The sequence below is a fragment of the Pollachius pollachius genome (genome assembly GCF_949987615.1).
Source record: "Pollachius pollachius genome assembly, chromosome: 19".
Lineage (NCBI taxonomy): Eukaryota > Metazoa > Chordata > Actinopteri > Gadiformes > Gadidae > Pollachius > Pollachius pollachius.
Window position 1 is genome coordinate 2,164,222 of NC_136952.1, and position 12,032 is coordinate 2,176,253.

General features: G+C 49.3%; 2 protein-coding genes across 4 annotated transcripts in view; one reads left to right on the forward strand and one right to left on the reverse strand.

The window, feature by feature from the left end:
- entpd1 (ectonucleoside triphosphate diphosphohydrolase 1) overlaps window positions 1-6,252 on the forward strand; it is a 19,046-nt gene extending 12,794 nt beyond the window's left edge. For all 3 annotated transcript variants that reach the window (XM_079756383.1, XM_079756385.1, XM_079756384.1), the window contains exons 7-10: window positions 289-546; window positions 1,054-1,167; window positions 1,343-1,480; window positions 6,036-6,252. In XM_079756383.1, coding sequence (XP_079612509.1) covers window positions 289-546; window positions 1,054-1,167; window positions 1,343-1,480; window positions 6,036-6,245 — 720 coding nt within the window. In that variant the 3' untranslated portion in view covers window positions 6,246-6,252. The remainder of the gene's footprint in view (window positions 1-288; window positions 547-1,053; window positions 1,168-1,342; window positions 1,481-6,035) is intronic.
- A 1,600-nt stretch (window positions 6,253-7,852) lies between these two features.
- Window positions 7,853-11,934, reverse strand: LOC307089938 (potassium channel subfamily K member 1-like). The gene is made up of 3 exons (XM_079756424.1): window positions 11,449-11,934; window positions 10,068-10,472; window positions 7,853-9,147 (listed from the first exon to the last, which is right to left on the reverse strand). The coding sequence occupies exons 1-3, from the start codon at window positions 11,801-11,803 to the stop codon at window positions 8,807-8,809; spliced, it is 1,101 nt and encodes a 366-aa protein (XP_079612550.1). The 5' UTR covers window positions 11,804-11,934; the 3' UTR covers window positions 7,853-8,806.
- Between the last annotated feature and the right edge of the window lie 98 nt (window positions 11,935-12,032).

Consider the following 12,032-nt stretch of genomic DNA (forward strand, 5'->3'; position numbering starts at 1 on the left):
TGTCTCTCTCTCTCTATCTGCCTGTCTCTCTCTCTGCCTGCCTGTCTCTCTCTCCCTCTCTCTCCCACTCCCTCTCTCTCTCTCCCTCTCCCTCTCTCTCTGCCTGTCTCTCTCTCTGCCTGCCTGTCTCTCCCTCCCTCTCTCTCTCCCACTCCCTCTCTCTCCCTCTCCCCGCCCCCTCTCCCTCTCTCTCTCTCTCTCCCTCTCCCTGCCCCCTCTCCCTCTCTCTCTCTCTCTCTCTCCCACTCCCTCTCTCTCTCTCTCTCTCTCTCCCTCTCTCTCTCTCAGTCGGGACCAACGAGTCTATCCGACCCGTGTTTCCACCCGGGCTACATCAGGACCAGGGACTACTCGGAGCTCTACGCCTCCCCCTGCGTCGCCGGCAGGAAACCCCAAACGTCTCCGAGGAACTTCACCCTCCGGGGGACGGGAGACTTCGACTCGTGCCGGGCGGCCGTCAAAAAGATCTTCGACTTCTCCCAGTGCAAATACAGCCGCTGCTCCTTCAACGGGGTCTTCCAGCCCGAGTTGCAGGGGTCTTTTGGGGTGAGCGGGCGCCATTTTGTTCCTATGAACCCCCCTCAATCACAATAACGTCAACAACATGTTGATCCGTTTTCTTGTTGGGCCTTTAAGCGCCCGTTTTACTGGTTGTATCTCTCTGTATTTATAGCGCTTGTATTTATTATGTTATTATCTCAATGGGAGTGGTGTGCAGTTGCCCCGTTCAGTTTATTGTTTTCAATCTGTCCCGGAATTTGAACCCGTCACCGGGGTCACACTTAGTCACAGCGAGCGGACACACAGCCACGACATGCGAAGGTTTTGAGGACAACAAGTGGGGTTTCGCTATCGTCAGGGGCAACCAAACAAACTGGGACCTGTGGTGAAATCAACTTGAACAACACTTGGCACCTTCTGCATTCATAAGCGGCGGTTGGATTTAACGTTGATTTATGTGGGGTCAATCCTAGCGGTTAGGCTTTTCTGTTGATCTATGTTCCTCTTTGTCATCCTCTCTTCTCGTTTGCTTTGGCCTGGATCCCTGACCAGGCCTTCTCAGCCTATTACTTTGTGTTGGACTTCCTGAACCTGACCGACACCATGGCCCCCATGGAGACCATCAAAAATAAACTCAGAGAGTACTGCGCCACGCCCTGGGCCGATGTAGGTGAACCTTCAGAGAGAAGACCAGCAGCCATGCTGGTCTTCCTCGTCATTGTTAAAGCAGTGCATGTAGGTGTTTGTGTGTGCGTGCGTGTGTTAATTTAAGTGTGTGTGTCTGTGTTAATTTGTGTGTGTGTGTGTGTGTGCGTGCGTGCACATGCATGTATGTGCACAGATGCAGAGGCAGCATCCCAGCATCAAGGTGAAATACTTGGCTGAGTACTGCTTCAGCGGCACGTATATCCTCACCCTGCTGACCGAAGGCTACAACTTCACCGCCGACACTTTCAAGGAAATCACCATCATCAGGAAGGTGAGGGGGTTCTCCTTCCTCCTCCCTCTTCCCTCCTTCTCCCTCCTCCATCTTTCCTTCCCCCTTCCTCCTCCCTGTGCCGGGAGAAGGAAACACCTTTTTCCTCCTCCAAGGCCAGAACAAACATCTGGGCTTCCTGCTGCCCTTGATTACCGCTGCGTCCAACGCGGGCGTATTTCGACTTGTTGTTCTGTACTTAGCATTAGTACCTAGCATCATGTAGCATCTTATCCTTGCTATCTTTGTTGTTTTACGTCCTGGCGCTTAATGTTCGCACTTATTGTCTGTTGTACATCCTTGTAGGCTAGATTATGGAAAAAATCATAATCACGATTATTTTGGTCAATAATGAAATCACGATTATTCAAACGATTATTTTTGAGTTTGAAAACATGATCTATTTATTCAGCATGTCTCTCCCAAAAAACACTTTGTAACTGAGTACTTTCGCCTTAAAAAAATACACAAAATGGTCAAAAAGAAAATATTCAATCGAATTCATCGAATTTTCGATTATCTTAGTTTTGTGATCGTTTGACGCTAAAATTGAAATTGTGATCAAAATTTGATAAATCGCCCAGCCCTACGTACTTGCACTTAAAAAATAGTAGGTTAGCATGTTATCCTAGCTATCCTTGTTGTTTATGGGGAATGGGTTAACCTAGTGATGGTTAGTGCTTGACACTTTGTTCTATGAACATCCTTACTGTACCAACAGCGATATGTTGTTGTTTCTCTTTCTTCTGACAAATGTGCTAATTGTAGGTCGCTTTGGATAAAAGCATCTGCTAAATGCCCTGAATGTAAATGTAAATGTTCTGAGGGTTCTGAATCTGTCCACGCTATGCAAACAAATTCGAGAACGCACATGTCTCGAATTGCCTGCATCGCAAAGTGATTCATCTTCACTCCTTACCGAACGCCGTCGAGCTCCGGTCGAAGTGACGGTGACAGAATCGTCCTCTCCAGTATTAGTATTGTGCAGAGTTGCCAGGTTGTGTGTTTCTGGAAAAATGGAGCCTATCTGCAGCGCGTCAAAGGTACGAGGGAGTGGCCTGTCCTGACCTGTGCCAGTTTTAAGTTGCTCATCGCTGTGGCTGCATCGTCATGTCTCACTTTTCATGCTTACCCCCTGGGAGTGAACTGTTGCGACAGAGTGAAACGTAAACCTGCGGTGTCAGGATGTTCTTGTGAAAGTGCGCTCAATAGAAAGGAGTACATTGTGTGTGTAGTCGTTCACACACTTTTTACACCAAAGCAAAGGCTAAGAAGCGAGGCTGAGAACCACAGAAGCAGACTAAAGAAAAATGGGAGGGAAAAAAAAAGGAAGCGTGAAGGGAGACCCAGAGGTGAGGGGAGGAGGTTATCCTAGTTCAATAACTAAATCATTTTGCATTCACATTTAGGGCATTTAGCAGAAGCTTTTATCCAAAGCGACTTACAATAAGTGCATTAGTCAGAAGAAAGAGAAACAACAATACATCTCTGTGGGTACAGATAGGATGTTCATAGAACCAAGTGCCAAGCACTAACAATCACCTGGTTAACCCATTCCCCGTATGTAACAAAGATATCTAGGATAAGATGCTACACGATGCTAAGTACTTTTTTTAAGGGCAAGGACGTACAACATACAATAAGTGCGTACATTATTAGTATCAGTATTAAATAAAATAAGTTTTAAGTAAAGAACATCCTAGACGGGATCTTTTCAACCGATAGTGACAACCTTTCCGTGTAGACGGTGTTTAAATCTGAACACCAAACATGGCGGCCGTGTCTCCCCGTCACTAAGCCGCTTCAAAATGCTCGGTGGTCCGGAAGCTCTTACGTGTCTATACGTAAACCTTCCCTTCTTCCGAAAAACAGGTAGTTCGTGAGACTAGACTTCGGAACAACAACAAGTATGGATGACCGCAGGGGCCTGTTTGCGCTTCTTTGCTGTATTCACAGAGAACAGATTAATTAGTTATTAGAACTGCTTGCGATGGTTGAACATGAGCGAGAATTTATCAGGTGATGTTTATAATTGTAAGCTATAATGTATCATAAAGCAAATGTTAGAATGGGTGTTAAGTTTTCCTCTTTAGTGTATCACTAGTCACGTTTCCATCTAAAAGGTGAAGCGAAGCTTTAGAAAGTTAGCAAAAAAGAAATTCAAATTAGGTGTGTTTCCATCAAGTGGTTGGAGCAGAAAACTACAGACATTCCAGGGCTTGTCGTATCCTTTTGATAACATCCTTAGGTCCTGATATATAGTGGAATTGCGTTGTTTTCCATATAAATAGCTGTACGTTTTTTTTCTTCGATGAGAGCAAGGAAAAGTTTTACCTCTTCAGCGGTCCACACGTATCTATTATTCACATTGGCCATCTGTTCCATGGACGTATTTAAAGGATACAACATATTTATGATTTTAAATTTCGTCGCAGCCTTTATACCACAGATACTCCCGGGTCTATAGCATATAACCGCATTGTCTGATTAAAGTTTAATTATTTTTTCACAATTTACAAGCTCTCGTTTTGAAGACTATTCACAGCGCCATTCGTTTCAATGGGAATCGCGACGGTCTATACTTTCAACATAAAGTGTACATATTTATAATTAAAAATTCGCCCCAGCCTTTATACCACAGATAATATAGGGTATATAGCATATAACCATGTTTTCTGATTACAGTTTAATGCATTTTCCACAATGTACCAGCTCTCGTTTTGAAGGCTGAACAGACAATTTGACTGGAATTACTTAGTAGGTGTCCATTTATCAGGGATTAATGGACACGGTATAATTAAAGGATATACAAACATATACAGTGGGGCAAAAAAGTATTTAGTCAGCCACCAATTGTGCAAGTTCTCCCACTTAAAAAGACGAGAGAGGCCTGTAATTTTCATCATAGGTAAACCTCAGCTATGAGAGACAAAATGAAAAAGAAAATCCAGAAAATCACATTGTCTGATTTTTTAAGAATTTATTTGCAAATTATGGTGGAAAATAAGTATTTGGTCACCTACAAACCAGCAAGATTTCTGGCTGTCACAGACCTGTAACTTCTTCTTTAAGAGGCTCCTCTGTCCTCCACTCGTTGCCTGTATTAATGGCACCTGTTTGAACTCCTTATCAGTATAAAAGACACCTGTCCACAACCTCAAACAGTCACACTCCAAACTCCACTATGGCCAAGACCAAAGAGCTGTCAAAGGACACCAGAAACACAATTGTAGACCTGCACCAGGCTGGGAAGTTTGAATCTGCAATAGGTAAGCAGCTTGGTGTGAAGAAATCAACTGTGGGAGCAATTATTAGGAAATGGAATACATACAAGACCACTGATAATCTCCCTCGATCTGGGGCTCCACGCAAGATCTCACCCTGTGTTGTCAAAATGATCACAAGAACGGTGAACAAAAATCCCAGAACCACACGGGGGGACCTAGTGAATGACCTCCAGAGAGCTGGGACCAAAGTAACAAAGGCTACCATCACTAACACACTACGCCGCCAGGGACTCAAATCCTGCAGTGCCAGACGTGTCCCCCTGCTAAAGCCAGTGCATGTCCGGGCCCGTTTGAAGTTTGCTAGAGAGCATTTGGATGATCCAGAACAGGATTGGGAGAATGTCATATGGTCAGATGAAACCAAATTAGAACTTTTTGGTAAAAACTCAACTCGTCGTGTTTGGAGGAGAAAGAATGCTGAGTTGCATCCAAAGAACACCATACCTACAGTGAAGCATGGAGGTGGAAACATCATGCTTTGGGGCTGTTTTTCTGCCAAGGGACCAGGACGTCTGATCCGTGTGACGGAAAGAATGAATGGGGCCATGTATCGTGAGATTTTGAGTGAAAACCTCCTTCCATCAGCAAGGGCACTGAAGATGAAACGTGGCTGGGTCTTTCAGCATGACAATGACCCCAAACACACCGCCCGGGCAACGAAGGAGTGGCTTCGTAAGAAGCATTTCAAGGTCCTGGAGTGGCCTAGCCAGTCTCCAGATCTCAACCCCATAGAAAATCTTTGGAGGGAGTTGAAACTCCGTGTTGCCCAGCAAAGGCCCAAAAACATCACTGCTCTAGAGGAGATCTGCATGGAGGAATGGGCCAAAATACCAGCAACAGTGTGTGAAAACCGTGTAAAGACTTACAGAAAACGTTTGACCTCTGTCATTGCCAACAAAGGGCATGTAACAAAGTATTGAGATGACCTTTTGTTATTGACCAAATACTTATTTTCCACCATAATTTGCAAATAAATTCTTTAAAAATTAGACAATGTGATTTTCTAGATTTTTTTTTTCATTTTGTCTCTCATAGCTGAGGTATACTGTGATGAAAATAACAGGCCTCTCATCTTTTTAAGTGGGAGAACTTGCACAATTGGTGGCTGACTAAATACTTTTTTGCCCCACTGTATATATGTATATATACAGACGCTTAGAAATATATATATATTGACGCTACAAGTCGATGTCTGCAGGGTTGCTATGGCCGGTCGTCTGCCCTGTTGTTTAAGTCTGAACTCCCAACATGGCGGCCGTGTCTCCCCTCAGATCAAAGGCAGCGACGCGGGCTGGACGCTGGGCTACATGCTGAACCTGACCAACATGATCCCGGCCGAGGCCCCTGACGCCCCCCCGCTGCCCCACGCCGGCTACGTGTCCGTCATGGTGCTCACGGGCCTGTTGCTGGGGGTCCTTCTCCTCGTCATCACCTACACCCTCAGCAAGACGCAGTGCTCCAACCCACACAAGATCGTATGAGCTGAGGCCTGTGGATGGGGGGGGGGGGGGGGGGGGGGGGGTGAGAGAGTATGTGTGTGTGTTTGTATGGGTAAGTGTGTGTGTGAGTGTGTGTGTGTGTGAGTAGGTAAGTGTGCGTGCGTGCGTGCGTGCGGGTACATGGCTGAGTGAGTAAATCTGTGGGTGTGTGTGCTAGCATGCGTGAGTGTGTGTCTGTCAGTGAGTAAACCTCAGATAATCATTGTCATCACAGATAAAAAGTGACGTGTAAATCAGTGATGACGTGTGTGTGTGTGTGTGTGTGTGTGTGTGTGTGTGTGTGTGTGTGTGTGTGAGAATGAGTTAATAACAGATAATCATGTCATCACAGATAAAAACTGATGTTTATAGGGTTAGTTAATAGTAGGGTTACTAACCCTCTTTTTAGAGTTTGTCTCAGCTGCAGGGTCAAAGTGCATGCTCACCTTTACCGCAAAACCTTAATCGGTCCGTTTGAACACATAGGTCTGAGATCTATTTATAGACACGATGTAAACCGTCCTGATGGGTGCATGCCTGCCTTCACGTGTGTGTGTGTGTGTGTGTGTGTGTGTGTGCGCGTTCACGTGTGTGTGTGTGCGCGCTGTGTGTTATAGACACAGGTGTTTACGTCTATAGACTTCTGTCTGCTTGTATGCATTGTACTATGATAGAATTATAATATAAATAAATAAAACACATTTTATATAACAAGATGCTTTGACTGACTTGGTTGTCGCAAAAACGCAATAACCCCAATAATATTGTACATGTATATATTTAAACTTTGTTACACTTCATAACAGAAAAGTTTTATTTATTTAATGATTTCATTATAGGCCTATATACAGATGAATATTGACCCAAGTTGATTACAAAGAGATCATCATTATTGCACATGATTATTATTATTATCAGCCTACTAATGTTGTGTGAGTTGGCTGGGATTGCTGGTGGATCATCGTTTGAATCTTGAAACAGTATTGACGGCATCCTAGATAGTTTTATGACTAGTTTGAGATGTTTCTTGTACAAAGTTAATCTATTTGTAAAACAAACATAAGAATCAAGCCGCACTGTAAAGGATCCGAGGCAGTGACAATGCTGCCCTCTAGTGGAGCCGACCTGAAAACACTCACGTATCGCGTGTGTATTTAGCTTAGAGAGCCGCTCCTCTAGAACTGCCCCTGGGACTGTGACCAGGCTCTGTCATGAGCAACACTGAACTACTGCATAGATTACACTCATCATTAGTCTCTTTTGCATGTAAACGGTCAGACCGCACAATTTCCCTGTCTCATCCATCCAACCGGTCTAGTGATGAACAACTTGTTAACAAGCAGGAAGTGTTACTTACTGTTAACATTCAACAGAAAAAACGCTTGGCTTTCCTCCCCACCCCCCTATTTCTCCTCCCCACCTCCTCCCTTCTCCCCTCCCCCCCTGTTCCTCTTCCCCCCCCCCCTCTTTCCTCCCCCACCTCCTCCCTCCTTCTCCCCTCTTCCTCCTCCTCCTCCCCCCCCAGTATTCCTCCTCTTCCTCCCCCCCCCCCCCCCCCCCCCCCCCCCCCCCCCCCCCCCCCCCCCCCCCCCCCTCCCCCCCCTCCCCCCTCTTGTGCGTGCAGGGCCACATCCCCTCCGGGGCCCTTATCTCTGGTTGTGTGGCCCCGGAGGAGGGCAGGTCGGCCTAGTGCCACTGGAGCCTCACCCTACCCGGTCCCTCCTTTGTGGCCATTGGCAGTGAATCACCTCCCATTGTGTTCCCTCGGGCCGGCGTTTCTCGCCCTTTCTTCAAATACCTCTCGCCGTTTGTTTCCTGGTTGAACCTCTTCCTGAACAGCGTCTTCGGCGGCGATGGAGACATGATATTATCCTGTAATTATGATCGTTATATTACCCCCTCGCCCTGTCCCAGGGGTGAGGGGGTCTTTGCTGAGCAGACGGACATACTCGCTTCTTGTTTGTCACTCGGACAACCGAGAAGTTTAAGATGCTAACGGATAAGACTGCTAGAGTGATTGATGACACAGGACACAGACAGGAAGGGAAGTGCGTCACCATACGAGCTGAGCAGGGGAGAAGGCCCTCCTCTTCTGTGAGGTCTGATAGCGCAGTCGGGGTGTGGCCCTTAGGTCAGGGCGAAACAACGGGAAATGTCCGGTGATTTGTGGTTCCTCTCAGATGAAGTGAATCATTTCCTTCCAGGCCTCGTCCAAACAGCAGCGAAGTGGAGGCTGTGAATGAAGCCAGAGTCTTGATGGAGAGCATGAACCAATTTGCTGATACTCCAAAACATAGTAACCCATGGAGGGGTAGGATAAAACCTCCAATTCTCCTCTAACCTAGATATATAATCTAGGTTATAATCTATACAGATATAACCGTGGATGCTCAGCCCTGTAGATCCATCACGTCCTCGAAGACCGTCTCCTATAGAGCAATAAATAGTTCATGTGTCTTGGGGTCTTAAGCGCCCCTCAAGGTCCAGGTCCGGACCCAGACCCCAGCCGGGTCCCGGGTCGGTTCAGTGACCCACCCAGGGGAGGGGGGGGGGGGAGGGGGTGGTCAACTGAAAAAGCCATTGACGGCGTCAGAGTTTGCCGCCGGCGTGTAGGGCGTGGTGGCGAGGGACCGGTTGAGGTTGACGTTGACGTTGTTGCCGTGGCGACGGAGGCTGGCGGCCTGCTCCGACACGGACGGGATGGAGGCAGGGACGGGGCCGGGGCTGTCGCCGGCGGCGACGGCCTCCTGGGTCAGGTGGTCGCTGTCGATGATGTTGGTGGTCTCCGAGTCGTGGTCGCGGCCACCGTCCCAGTAAAAGCGCTGCTTGATGCCGCGGAGCTGTGGGAGCTCACAGCAGGTCTCCAGGACAACCAGTACACACACCAGACCCATCAGCAGGTAGACTGGAGCGCACACACACACACACACACACACACACCCAACAAGCAGACATGCACACACACACACAAACAACAAGCGGACACGCATGCACAACAAGCAGACAAACACACACACACACACACACACACACACACACACACACAACAAGCAGACACACACACACAAGCGGAAACACACACACACACACAAGAAGCAGACACACACACACACACAACAAGCAGACACGCACACACAAACACACACACACAAGAAGCAGACACACACACACACACAACAAGCAGACACGCACACACAAACACACACACACACACACAAGAAGCGGACACGCACGCACAACGAGCAGACAAACACACACACACACACACACACAACAAGCGGACACACACACAACAAGGGGACACACACACAAACAAACACAACAAGCGCACACGCAGAAACAAACAAACACAACAAGCGCACACGCAGAAACACACACACACACACACGCACAAAAATCAGACACAAACACACACACACACAAACACACAGGAGAGAAGAAGAAAAGTTGACACACACGGGACTGAGTGCGACGCCGTAAAGTGCCCCTGGCGACGATGACAACACGAGAGCCTCCCCGGCTTACATCCCACTCCCTGCTCCTGACTGCTCTGTTGTGACTGGGCTGTGTGTGTTTGTGCAGTTGATTGGTCGTTAAACGTGAGCCTTAATGACACTTTCTAATCCCAACGACTTTGACTGAATAAACAAAGAGCAGAGCGCCTTCAGCAGAAGAGGAACCAACTCCTCTCCATCCCACCCACCCCCCCTGTTCCTCCCCGCCCCTCTGTCCTCTCCCCCCCTTCCCTTCCCTTCCTCACCCCAGACCCCTCTGTCATCACCCACCCCCTCTCTCCTCACCCATCCCCCCCCCCCGGGTCCTCACCCGTGATGGCCAGGCGGTAGAGCTGTCCGTGGGCGTGTGCCCCCTCGGGGTCGTTCTCCCCGGGGACGTAGTCCCCCAGGCCGATGGTGGACAGCGAGATGAAGCAGAAGTACAGCGCCTCCAGGAAGCTCCAGTCCTGCTCCACCGCCACGAACACGGCCGCCGGGATGAAGAGGAGGAAGACGGCGGTGAGCGCCGTGAGGCACGCCGCGTGCGCCGCCGCCAGCCGGGCGCGCGGCACGCCCCAGCGGCGGTGGAGGTAGGCCACCGGCCGGCGCGTCACCACCACCATGAGGCGCTGAACCACGGCCGACAGGAAGAGCAGCGTGATGGGGATGCCCACCAGGGAGTAGAGCACGCAGAACGCCTTCCCCCCGTCGGAGAGCGGCACCGTGTGGCCGTAGCCTGGAGGGGGGGGGGGGGGGGGGGGGGGGAGAGAGAGAGAGGGAGACAGGCAGGGTGTTAGGGTGAGCGCTGGGGGAGTAGAGCCGTAGCCTGTGGGGGGAGAGAGGGAGACAGGCAGGGTGGTAGGGTGGTAGGGTTACCGCTGGGGGGGGTCTGGTTACAGAGAGAGCCACTGGAGAGAGAGAGAGACTGGGGAGAGAGAGAGAGAGAGACAAGAGAGCGGGAGAGGAGAAGAGAGGGAGGGGGAGGGAGGAAATGGAGACACTGGGGAGAGAGAGAGAGAGAGAGAGAGAGAGAGAGAGAGAGAGAGAAGAGAGAGAGAGCGGGAGAGGAGAAGAGAGAAGAGGGGGAGGGAGGAAATGGAGACACTGGGGAGAGAGAGAGAGAGAGAGAGAGAGAGAGAGACAAGAGAGCGGGAGAGGAGAAGAGAGAAGAGGGGGAGGGAGGAAATGGAGACACTGGGGAGAGAGAGAGAGAGAGAGAGAGAGAGAGAGAGAGAGAGAGAGAGAGAGAGAGAGAGAGAGAAGAGAGAGCGGGAGAGGAGAAGAGAGGGAGGGGGAGGGAGGAAATGGAGACACTGGGGAGAGAGAGAGAAAGGGAGGAAAGGAAAGCAGAGCAGGAGGAAGGAAAACCATGTAGCCTGAAGGTGAATGTATGAAAGAGGCAGATAGCTATATTTTTTTAATATATATTAAAAGCTGATTACAGGTATACAATTTAATTAACCTTTTTAGTAATAAACTATCTCCTAGTCTCTCTTCCCTTGTAAATAGTTAACAGCCGTTCTTGCCTTCATTAGTAATAATGCATTAGGGCAACGTCTAGCGTTCCACTGGAGACAATAGGCCAGGGGATTGGATTTGATTTTATCTTTCTCTTAGAATTATGTCTGTTTCGGAGGGTTTTTTGTCGTTTTATTTTCCACATTTGTCAAGAGCGACAGGTACATAAAGGCCCTTTATCGTCCCCAACTCACCGGTGGTGGTCAGCACGGTGCTGGTGAAGAACAGAGCGGACACGAAGTCCCAGTTGTTGGGCTCGGTCTGGTTCCCCAACACAGACACCCCGTAGTTGCTGGCCTCGATCGCCCGGGCCAGGAGCTCTTCCAGCCGGGCGTCGGACACGCACTCGTTCTGCTCCAGGAACTCCTGGCGGACCTGCTTCAGGTCCTGCCGCAGCCGCTCCTCGTAGGGCAGTTCGATGGCGGAGAAGATCCCGGCGCCAAGCAGGAGATAGAGCACGTATCCAGCGGACAGCAGCGAGAAGCTGAGCGCGGTGCTGTGCCGCTCCGCCGCCTTGGCGAAGCAGCCGGAGGAGACGCCGCGGACCATGCCTCAGGTGGATGTAGTATTCCGCTCGGTGAATTAACCAATGGTCCGATGAACCGGTGACGGGAATACAACGCGCTGTGTTATAATGATGTACAACATGTCTAGCCGCTTTTTGACGAACTTTTACCTGGTCTTCCTCATTCCTGTTCCTGTCAGGGGAGCGGGCGTTGGTGACGTAGGTGTTGCGCCGGCCAGGTAACACACGTGTGTGTGTGTGTGTGCGCTGGAG